Source organism: Vicia villosa, linkage group LG4, assembly GCF_029867415.1.
Source record: "Vicia villosa cultivar HV-30 ecotype Madison, WI linkage group LG4, Vvil1.0, whole genome shotgun sequence".
NCBI classification, from domain to species: Eukaryota; Viridiplantae; Streptophyta; class Magnoliopsida; order Fabales; family Fabaceae; genus Vicia; species Vicia villosa.
In genome coordinates this window covers 39,133,889-39,145,348 of record NC_081183.1, presented here as the reverse complement: position 1 = coordinate 39,145,348, position 11,460 = coordinate 39,133,889, and the positions used below count along the sequence as shown (strand labels likewise).

The window sequence follows — 11,460 nt, the reverse complement described above, 5'->3', positions numbered from 1 at the left end:
GCCTGCAGAGTTAGATGTTGTGCTATTTGACCTACTTGAACTTCTAGATTTTTTTATTGAAGCTATGGTGTTCCTCTAGTTGTTTCTTGTCTCTTCTTGAAATTGAGAAGAGTGTGCAGCCACTTTCTCTATTGCCACTTCCCATTCTACCTTCTGAGGAGCTTGTTGTTGTTGATCTTTCCAAGCAAAGTTGGGATGACTCTTCCACCCTGAATTGTAGGTGTTAGAATAAGGATTGTTCTTCTTCAAGAACTTGATCTCCTCAACCAGTTTTGGAGTTGCAAGATAAAGAATGGTTTTGTGTGGTCCATTACAAATCTCACAAATAGAACTTGGTGTTTGTTGGACTTGAGCCACTTTCTGAGTACCTATGTTCAGCTCCTTCATCCTCTTTTCCACCTCTGCAACAACCGTCTCTTCAATTTTCACCTGCTTGTTAGCTTCCAGCTTTAAATCAATTACTCCTTCTGGTTTGTTGGTAACCCTATCATGTAGCTCCAAATGCTCATTTACGGTGATTGCTTCAATGATCTTCTTCATACCAATGGCTGTTGCAAAGTTGAATGAACCACCGGCAGCTGAATCTAGAATTTGCCTTGTCTTGAGTCTTAGACCATTAACGAACATCTGCATCTGTGCAGTATCATCCATGTTATGAGTAGGACAAGCCACTATGATTTTTTAAATCTTTTATAAGCCTCCCCTAATGCCTCACCCTCTTTCTTCTTGAAGTTAAGAATGTCATCTTTTTCTTAATGACACTAATGTAGGAAAGTATTCATTCAGGAAACCTTTCTCCATCTCTTCCCAGGTGGTAATACTCCCTTCAGGTAGGGAATAGAACCATTCTTCAGCCTCATCAGCTAGGGTGAAAGGGAACATACGTACCCTCTTCGTTTCCTCAGTATGCCCGTCTATCTTCAATGTGGTACTCATAGTCAGAAACCTTTGAAGATGTTTATTTGCATCTTCGTTCACCCTTCCAGAAAAAGACCGCCTTTCAAGTTGATTGATCGTAATGGGATGCAGCTGAAATTATGCCGCATTCACCGGTTGGTTCACAATTGTCATTCGACCAACCGGTGCATTATTTCCATCATAATCACCAAGAAGCCTCTCGACTGGTGGTGGATCAGCTGCCATTGTCTCATGAGTTATCTCGGTATCTGAATTGGAATGCTCTGAATGATCCAAAACCTCTTCCTTTTTTCTCAATTTAGTGTTACTAATTCTTACTTTGCTGCTTCTTGTTCTTCTTGTTTAGCTTGCCTTAGCCTAGCATGCAAAGATCTTTTTGGCTCTGTGTCAAAAGGGAAATCAGCTGAGGCCTTACCTCGCATACAAAGGTTAGACAATTATTAAGAATAATCAAAATAAAAAAATAACAGAAAAAGAATTTTAGTTGCAGAGCAACAAAATTTCAATTGAATAAAAAACTCTATGGTTCGGTAGTCCCTGGCAACGACGCCAAAAATTTGATCGATAAATTTGCAAGTGTACTAATCTGCCAATGTAGTAATAATGGGAAATCCTAAAGTATCAATCTCAAGGACTGCGTGATGCTATAGAGTTATGTTTTAATTCAATTAAACAAAAAGCCTCGGGGTTTTTGGTTTGGAAATTATGAATTCAATTGCAAATTAAAGTAAAATATGTATTTGGCCAAATATGAGTATCATGCTAGGGTAGGTGTGTGCATTAAGATGAAACAATTAAACCCTTGTTTCATAACAAAATCCAACTTATCAATTACCGGTTCTTAAGGGTGTTTGCTCTTAAGTCCTTAGTGGGCAAACCTTTGAACATTTAATTCTAATCCCAAAGTCCTTCGAAATTAGTGATGAAATCAAGTATTATTATCAATAATGTTCCGGTTACTATAGGTTATCCCTAGTCTTATGTGATATCTACTATAGTCTAATGGTATAAAAACCCTAACAATGGAGGTGCATCCTAATTGTTAGTCATATATCAATCCTGTTAGTCTGATGAGGAAAGCGTTAAGAACCTTATACCAATAAATTGAATGTGAAAGATAAATATATTATCGAAATTCGAAATTCAAAATGATCACAAATGTTAATTAGGGACACCCCCTAGCATTGGGGGGTTTAGCTACTCATATCATCCAAAGAAATTACAAAAAGATCAAATAAAGACATTACAATATGGATGATGACCTTTGACCTTCAATTGCTTCCGCTCATGAAAGTTCCCTGTTCTTCTCCAATTTCATAAGCTTCAATCTTCAATCCTATAATTCTCCGTGTGCCAAAAAGATCCCAAAATAATTCTCTAAAACTAACCTAAATAGTTCCAGCATAATTTCCAGCCAAGTAGAATGTCTAAAGTGCCCTCAAGATTAAGTTTTAATGAAAAAACCCTATGATAGAAAATCTGACGCGCTTGCTGACACGGGTTGTGTTGGCCTTTTTGGTGTTTTTCTATTTGCTTCAAACCTGTTGACACGAGCCGTGCTTGGCAACACGGTCGGCCGTGTCAGCTCTCTGGTTCTTGTATGGGAAGTTTCCATCTTTCTGACACGGGCCTTGTCAAGAGACACGGGCCGTGTCAAGAGACACAGGCCGTGTTGGACTCCAGTACTTCATTATTTCATCTTCAAACCTTTTCCATTTTCATCAATTGTTGCATTGGCGCTTTAGACTATTCAACCAAAACTGCAACATGTACAATATCAACTGTCGTACCCCAATTTTTGTCCTACCGTTTCATTTATGAGGCATGTCACGCTCGTATTTCGTGTACATTCATGGTTCAATCATCGCATTTTTAACTAGGATTTGAATTTTGTTTCATGATAAAATAACTAGAATTGCATCAACGTTGACATTTTTAGTCATATTTAGCTTTTTTTTAGTTGTTATTTTCTTTTAATTTGCATTTAGTTGTCAATAAATTAGCTAATTGTTGCATTAGTAGTAATAAGTTTATTAGTACATATATTATCATATAAAAAATATGAAAACAATATGTCAACCTCATTTTTATATTGGATTTTGCATTTTTTATTAATAATTAGATTTGAAATTGAATTTTCAGTTTTTGATTATTTATTAGTTTTGTTTCAATTGATTTTATTTTATTTTTTTCATTAATAATTGTTTTTTTCTATTTTTTACTAACATTTTCTATTATTATTATTATATTATTATTTTTTTTTTTAGTAAACAAGAAATATATTGAAAGGAGAACTAAGGGTTCTCAATCCTGTTTACAAAAGAGCGGCACAAGACCGGAACACAAGAAGAAAGGCCGAGAAAAACGAAGAAATTAACACCCAATTATATTATTATTATTATTATTATTATTATTATTATTATGATTATTATTATTATTATTATTATAATAATAATAATAATAATAATTATTATTATTATAATTATTATTATTATTATTATTATTATTATTATTATTATTATTATTATTATTATTATTATTATTATTATTATTATTATTATTATTATTATTATTATTATGATAGTTTCTTTTTGTCAAAATGAAAAAACACAAGATGGTGGTCCAAGTTTCCTCTCTTTTTTCTCTCATTTGTATCCATCAATGACCTGCTGCCAAAAACCTGCTGCCAACCTGCACAAATGCAGTCCAGAAGAGTCCAAACCTTTCATCAAATTGATCAAAACAATACTTGCATTACAAAAGCCATGAACCAGAGTACAAATATTATTCAAACCCTCTTCAAATTCCTCTCTAAAACCCTAATCTCAGCCTATATAAAGAGGGACTCAGCACAAGTGCAAGAAAACGGTTCAGACAGAAAAAAAAGACATGAAATACAGAGGAAAAACTCATGCAATAATAATATGTAATTATTAATAATTTTTTTAATACTAATGCAATAATAACATATAATAACAATTAATTAATAAACTATAAACATCGTTATAGTTTTTTTTTAAAGGGCAATGCTACTAGTGCCCCGGGACAATGGTTAAGAATTTAAAATGGTATATTTTGTTTTTTAAATATTTATATTAAATATAATTAAAATTAAAATAATGAACTTTTTTAAGAAATAAAAAATATGTTTTTCTTGAAAATACTTGTATTCAATGTATTGGGAGTTTAAATTATTGATTCATTTAAAGAATATTTTTTATATTTGGAATCCTTAACCAATGTCCATTGGACACTCGTTAGCATGACTCTTTTTTAAATCAATAGAATCTAATCGGATTAAATAGGTTAGTTTCATATTTTAAATCTTAACTGCAATAATGATACACAATCATTAGTAAATTTTTTACTCTTAATGCAATTACAAAACTTATAATATATTCTTGGAATGTGAAAAATCAAATAGAGCTAAATAATGAATAAATATTTTGAATAATAACTAAATTAGCAATGAAAAATATTAATAATAATTATAATTAAAAATGATATTTTTATTATATAACTAATCACATTATAAAACGTGATATAGTGATAATATTATCTATATGATTGTTTTAAAATATTTAACAATATATAGTAATAATATATTTTATAGTCCAAATAAGTAATGAATAATATAAATGTTTACTTATATACTCTTATAAGCATTTTTGAAAATACTTTGGAAAATAATGTTACCATAAATTATATTGTATATTAGCCATAATTTAATTTTAGTACAAATATTAATTACAAGTTTTTATTATATTCTTTTTTATTATTGTAAAAATTATGTTTATAAAAGGAAGAGTTTTATGAAACGGTCAATAAATTTAATTTAATAGTTTTTTATTTTTGTTATAAATTCAATAAAAAAAGAAGAAGATGGAAGAGGATGATAGGATGTTCAAGAAATTGATGGAGGTGTTTACCTAGCTCTAAGTCAGTGTTCTGTATCATAAAGAATAGAGAGCAAGTGCCAAAGTATGCGAATTTCATGAAAGAGTACGTTACTCATAAGAAAAAAGAAAACGAAGTTTCATGAGAATATAGCTTTGACAGAAGAATGCAGTAAAATCATCTATAGAAAACTTCCACCCAAGCTAAAAGATCCAGCCATATTCACCATACCTTGTACCTTAAGGAGCTTAAAAATTGAGCATGCACTTTGGAATTTAAAGGCCATTTTTCTATTATGGGTAAGACAATTTTTAGTTACCTTGATAATGCTTGTTTAGAGTCTTTTTGTTTTCACAAAAGAAAAGTTGGTCACTGCTATCACAACCTTCCCCCAGAATTGGAAATTTCTATTGTTGTTTCTTTTAGATTACTAATTTTCTACTTTACTAATGACTACATGAACAAAAAGAAAATAAATCACCACACAAAAGTTAATTATCATGGAAGTTCTAGTTGTGGATTGAGAGTGATGAAGAAAAAGAGAAGCCAATTGACTTATACTAAATTTTCAAATACCTCAACAACTAAGGTTTGAGTCTGAAAATTTCATTGTTTACTTTTTCCTTCTGAGTATCCATATAATTGCTATCTTCTAGAATTTGATTTATTGGTTTGATCAATACATATTGAGGCCACTTGTGGTAACTCCGAGCCTTTTTAAGCGAACTCGTATGTAATGTTTATATCATTTGCTAACCTCTTTAAGCCTGAGCCTTTTCTTCCAGTGACATATCCTGTTATATTACCCATTTGACTTAAAAGATTAAATTTTTCCACCCTCTCTTTAGAGATATGTAGAAAATTTAGTTTCTTTATCATTTGCAAAAGAATAAGTTTGGGGTTTCTGTTGGAAGTGAACAAACTTTAAGTTTGAGGTTGGGGGTCAAAAAGAAAAAATATTGAAATAGAAAACCATGAGTAGCTATATCTCTCATATTAGGCTTTGTTTAGATGTACTTTTATGGATCTATGGATACCACATGTTAGGTCTTTGTACTATTACTCTTTTGTTAAAGTGAATTCTCTATTCGGTTAATCTTTGTTCTTAATGTTTTATGTGTGTTCACAAATGTCCATGTAATGATTCAGATTCATATTGATTACTAACCATAACTTTGTGAACCGGACCTAAATTAACTGTTCAACCTATTGATTAAGCTAGAGATGGAAAATCTTTAGGTTGTGTCTTACGGTTTAACAAACAAACATCTCTTATTCTGACTATTGAAATGACCTAAAACATCGAGGGATTATAGATTAGGATATTGAGGTATACACCAAGAGATCATTTATACTAGCTTCGTTAGACAGTCGTGGCAATTGAACTAAGCATCATAAGTGTAACAAATGCTAACATCCGTAGTGACATACAAGGAATTCAAGATGAAACCTAATCGCCTTTCGTATTTTGATAACTTTTCTATTTACTTTTAACATTCAAACTCGAAAACCCCCGATTACTTTTAATTTTTCACAAACATACACCTTGTTAAATAGAAATCCTTGTGGATACGATCATTGAATTATTACTTCGACTCGATCGATACACTTGCCAATTTTTTCAACAGTTGGGCTTACAACACCTCAGGCTTACAACACCAGTCCTTAAATCTTTTTTTTATAACAACCATCAATTAGATTAACAAGGAGCCAAAGAGGCCAAAAGTACATCAACATTCTCAACAGAGGGTAAAAAACCAACCCAAGTCATGCTTCCTAAAGCCCTACCAGCTGGTTACCAGTGAATTCTGACAAACAACTGCTAGTCCTCCAAAGTGTTTAAACAATCTGGTTACTCGCAGGATCGACTAGATTGATCCTAGGATATTGTCGAATAGTGTTTTAGTGATTTGATTCATATTCAATAATCTCTATAGTTTGCGAAAATATACAACTTGCTAATGTAAATTGCAATGAGTAAATAACTTTAAAGCGAAAATAAAGTAAATGTATAAACAAAGAACTTTTAAGTATAACTTTTCATTGAACAAATAACATAAAGTATGAAAATATGATGTTCTTCACACATACATTGTTTCGGCAAAGACTCTTTTCTCTCGCGTCAGTACTTTGAGTGTATTTTGTGAATTTTTGTATATTTATTCGAACATGCCAAACTAAACAATAGTACTCCTATTTATACTACTTCGACCCTAACGGTCATTACATAGATGTCTTCCACGTTCGACGTTTCGAAGGTTTTACTATCCTTCGGATGTCTCCACGCATCTGTTGGAGGAAACCGCTTCATTTTGAATTTCAAATCTTCCCGCTCTGCCGTTTCGACTATACTAGCGCCTACGCCGAAGGATACTTGTCACATTGCTAATATTACTCTTAGTCAAATAAAATCTCTTCTAAAGAGAAAATCCTTGAATAACTCCATGAGAAATATTTCTTCATCATTATCCAACAATTCAAGATATCACAATCCCTTAATTGAAATCTTTAGCTAACAAATTGCCCCCAATAAATGGCTATTTCGATTACTTCTTGATTCTACAGTAATAACTGTCAATCAACCGTGGTTTTCTTTCTTAAAACGTCTCATCGAGATGTGCGTGTAGTTATAGCTCATCATAACTTCCCACTCCCGAGGAAACTTCAACAGTAAACTTACAGCTGTCTTTAAAAACGGCTGGCAAGTAACCCAATGCTTCTGACATTTATAACCTACTCTTCATAAGCTAACTCTATAAAAGCCCATTATTACCTTAAAACCTTTCTTTTCACGCAATTTCATCTTCAACCTTCTCTCTTCTTCACGATTTTTGCGCATCTTTTCCAGAAAACCCTTTTTCAGAACAAACATCCTACACTATGCCAACAAGACTTTTAGACAGCGCACCTTAGACAGTGCTTTTATACAAAAGCGCTGTTATAAGTTAAATAAAAAAAACATGGAAACTGTATAGAAAAAGCGCTGGTATAGGTCAACTTTAGACAGCGCTTCTTGAAAGCGGTACTACAAGTATCACATTAGACAGCGCTTTTCAAAAAGCGTTGTGTAAGGTCGAATAAATTAAAAAATAATAATTTAAAAGCACTGCCTTAGGTTAACATTAAAAAGCGCTTTTGAAAAGCGCTGCCTTAGGGTACCATTAGAAAGCGCTTACTAGAAAAGCGCTGCTCTAGGTTGATTAAAATTGAAATTGAAAAATATATTCTATTATTTTCAATTAATCAGTTTGATGTTTATTAAAATTGAAATTGAAAAATATATTATATTATTTTTAATTAATCAGTTTAATCTACATCAACCTTATCAATCACACAGATTTAAACCATATGTTAAAATGCATTTACACCCATTAATTCAGATTAATTATCATATTAAATGTCATTTAAATCAATTAATAAAAATCCAATAGAAAGAGGATTTAGGGTACGGTTCAGTATATGACCTATCATCTTCCTCTCTCTCACGATCGAGCGATGGCGGCGGAGGGATCACTCCAAGCAGAGCTTCAACACGTCGCGCTCCGATCCACGGACGGTCCAAGCAGAGCTTCTCGTTTCTCTTTTCACTTCCGTTTTGGAATTCGACTAAAATCTCCTCTCAAATTTGCTCTAACTTTTTCGTTAACTCGTTCCTCCCACTCAATGTTCCGATACCTGCTCGGCAGTGCTTCTACTAATTCAACGAAAATGAAGAGAAATCCAGTTGAAGTCTTCAAGAAACGGTAATCTTCGCTATCTCGTTTTGATTCATTCATTCTTCTTCTTAGATTTACGATTCATTCCCTTTCTTCTTTTTGATTTCTTAGTGGTTTGTTATTGTTGTTGTTGCTACATGATGATGAAGATTGTTGCGGGTTTGAAGATTGATGAATGGAGCAATGGTGTTATGCGGATTACTGATGATTGAAGATCGTTGCATGGATGTTGCAGATTATGATTGAAGGATTACAGTTGAAGATTATTGGGAACTTGATAAGAAATTGCATATTGTCGTGCTCTGTTCTCCACTGTAATACATCAAACCCCCTTCTTGATGGCCTATACTTATGTTACTTGTTTGGGATGTATATTATATCCATCTTTCAAATCCTTTGCAGGGTCTCTCCCTCTCTCTTGTTTGTTCTTGTTGCTGATATAGATTGCTAGAAGATTGAGATGAAAAGGAGAGATTAATTTGGTTGATTGAGAAGGTTATTGTCTATTCTCTTCTCCAACACTGCTACCTATTGTGTATCTCACAATTTTTTTATCCTTTTGCACTTATATTTTCTGATGAATGTGGTGCTTAGTTTTATCTTAGTGTACAACATTTAAGTGTTCTCTCTCTATCTTAAGCATGTACAATTTTATCCACTGATTGCTACCTTTTGTAAAACATCATCAATATCCTTAATGGTTCAGTTCTGTTGAAAAGGTGTTAGAATAAGTAAAACTATTATGAAATTCCATTCTTTTTGCGTTTAATTGCAGGTTTATGCTCTCACTAAGGAAAGAGATACTCTTCGCCGAGAGCAGAATAGAAAAAGTGACGCAGCTGCTCTATTGAAGGAAAAGGATGAAATAATTAATCAAGTTATGGCAAAAGGTAACAAATTCTGAAATCAAACCTATATCTGTATTATCCCGACTTTAGTGAATACAACAGTTTATTTCTTGTTTGACGTGTCTTGTTAGGATTAAAGATATGGATATTTATTTTAGATATATGTCAGCAAAATCTAAAAGGACAAAAACTGTAACACTGCCTTGCACTCTAGGCTAATTATGTGTGATGCTTCCACCTCTATCCCGACTTAGCTTGTGGGGGACTATTAGACTGATTACACTTAGTTCACAGTAGCTATACACTATTTGTAGTGGATAATATCTCTTGAAACAAACTGTGCACATTCTAATAGTCACTGTCTCCGCTCTGCTTTTGAAATGAATGATTTCATCTGAATGGATTTTCTGTTAAATCAAAAACTTATTCCATTGAAGCATGCAAGCATGTTAGTTACCAGCAATTATAGAGGCCCTTTTTCATATAAATTTTTCTCTTACCTTAGGTGAAGAGCTTTCCAAAAAGAAGGCCACTCAAGAATCTATAATAAGGAAACTTAGGGCTCAGGTATGCAGAGTACTTATTTAATCTTCCTACAATCTTAAATCCTTTTTTTACGTAAATAATAAATCTTATATTTACCTTTCTTCATGAAAGCTAGATTAGAGATCTTGAGGAGGAGAAAAAAGGTTTGACTACTAAGCTTCAGATAACTGAATACCTAGAGCATTATTGAAAGTTATTATTTGCTTGCTATTTTTTTTAAAGTTATTATTCTGTTGCAAAATATTTTCTCTGTGATTTAGTTTGACTAAAATTCTCAGGTTCGACAATTCTTGAGTGAAATCATGTCTTAAATGCAGTTTTGTGTACATGTGACTAACTTCAATAATGAATTTCAGATTTCGTGTCTTAGGGCAGAACAAACTCAATTAAGTAGGACCCTAGAAAAGGAGAGAAAAAGAGCAGCTGAAAGTAGGCAGGAATATCTTGCGGCAAAGGAGGAAGCTGACACTCAAGAAGGCCGTGCGAGACAACTTGAGGAAGAGATTAGAGACCTAAGGCAGAAACACAAGCATGAGTTGCATGAGGCATTGATTATTCATAACTTGGGTTTTTTTTTTTTAAAATTGAATCCTCTTGTATAGAATCCATGTTGACATAATCTAGGTTCTGAGATTTTGTATGAGTTATTGTTCTGAGTATTCTCTTAGTGTATGGATTGAAGATATGGATTGAAGATGTATATTGATGTTGTTGTTTCAAATTTTATATTGAAGCTACAAATTAGTTTCAAGTTTATGAAATTTTGGTGGAAATTCTGGTAAAAACGTGGTGCAAAAATGGTGAAAATCTGGTGCATATATGCTGACTTATAATAGGCAGCGCTTTGTTTTAAGTGAAAACAATTTTTATATAGGGGGAATAAACAGCGCTTTAAAAAAAAGCGATGGCTAAAGGGGGCCTTTAGCAGCGCTTTTAAAAAAAAGCGCTGGCAAAATGGAGCCTTTAGCAGCGCTTTCTAAGTAAAAGTGTTGGCTAAAGGGGGCCTTTAGCAGCGCTTTCAAGGTGAAAAAAAAAAACGATGTCTTTACCTACAGCAGCGGTGGAATAGACGACGCTTTAAAGCGCTGCCTAAAGCTAAAAAAGCGCTGTTTTCTCACTTGTTTGGCGTAGTGCTAAGAAATCACAATGCCTTCTGATAAACAAGCCAAGAAATCAAAGCAAACCGCAAATATAGGTTCCTCCAAAAGCTCCGATCTTCACCCTACTCTAACAAGCAGGATCGTGACTACTGGAAATCGGGAGAACATTTCACCCCAAAACTTACGAAAGAACAAAGAATTATCATGGCTTCTCAGGTAATGATTCCATCTCTTCTTTCTAAAAGCACATTAGGGTTTTTAGGACCGTTAGCCCCAGAAGGTCACTTGGAAAAATGCGTAAAGTTTTTCCCTTGTCACTTTGATACAAAACCTATAGTGAACAAAACCAATTCTTCTAAGAAAAAGGATTCAACTCAGCAAACTGCTGATTCCAACAAATGGATGAGAGAAGCTTTCTGATTGGGCTATGTAACA

The 11,460-nt window shown here is 33.1% G+C and overlaps 1 protein-coding gene and 1 long non-coding RNA gene across 5 annotated transcripts; one reads left to right on the top strand and one right to left on the bottom strand.

Annotated features, from left to right (window-relative positions):
- Positions 1-741: 741 nt before the first annotated feature.
- LOC131597097 (uncharacterized) lies at positions 742-1,143 on the bottom strand. The gene is made up of 2 exons (XM_058869811.1): positions 1,081-1,143; positions 742-1,029 (listed from the first exon to the last, which is right to left on the bottom strand). Exons 1-2 carry the CDS (start codon positions 1,141-1,143, stop codon positions 742-744), a joined length of 351 nt encoding a protein of 116 aa, XP_058725794.1.
- A 7,147-nt stretch (positions 1,144-8,290) lies between these two features.
- LOC131599079 (uncharacterized) lies at positions 8,291-10,734 on the top strand. 4 transcript variants are annotated; one of them, XR_009282535.1, is made up of 6 exons: positions 8,313-8,558; positions 8,681-8,845; positions 8,934-9,026; positions 9,307-9,421; positions 9,885-9,946; positions 10,041-10,734. It is a non-coding gene; the product is annotated as an uncharacterized LOC131599079 (long non-coding RNA). The 4 variants fall into 4 exon arrangements; XR_009282537.1 differs by having other exon boundaries at positions 8,318-8,558; positions 10,282-10,734; XR_009282536.1 differs by having other exon boundaries at positions 8,291-8,558; positions 8,643-8,845; positions 9,885-10,734.
- The last annotated feature ends 726 nt before the right edge of the window (positions 10,735-11,460 follow it).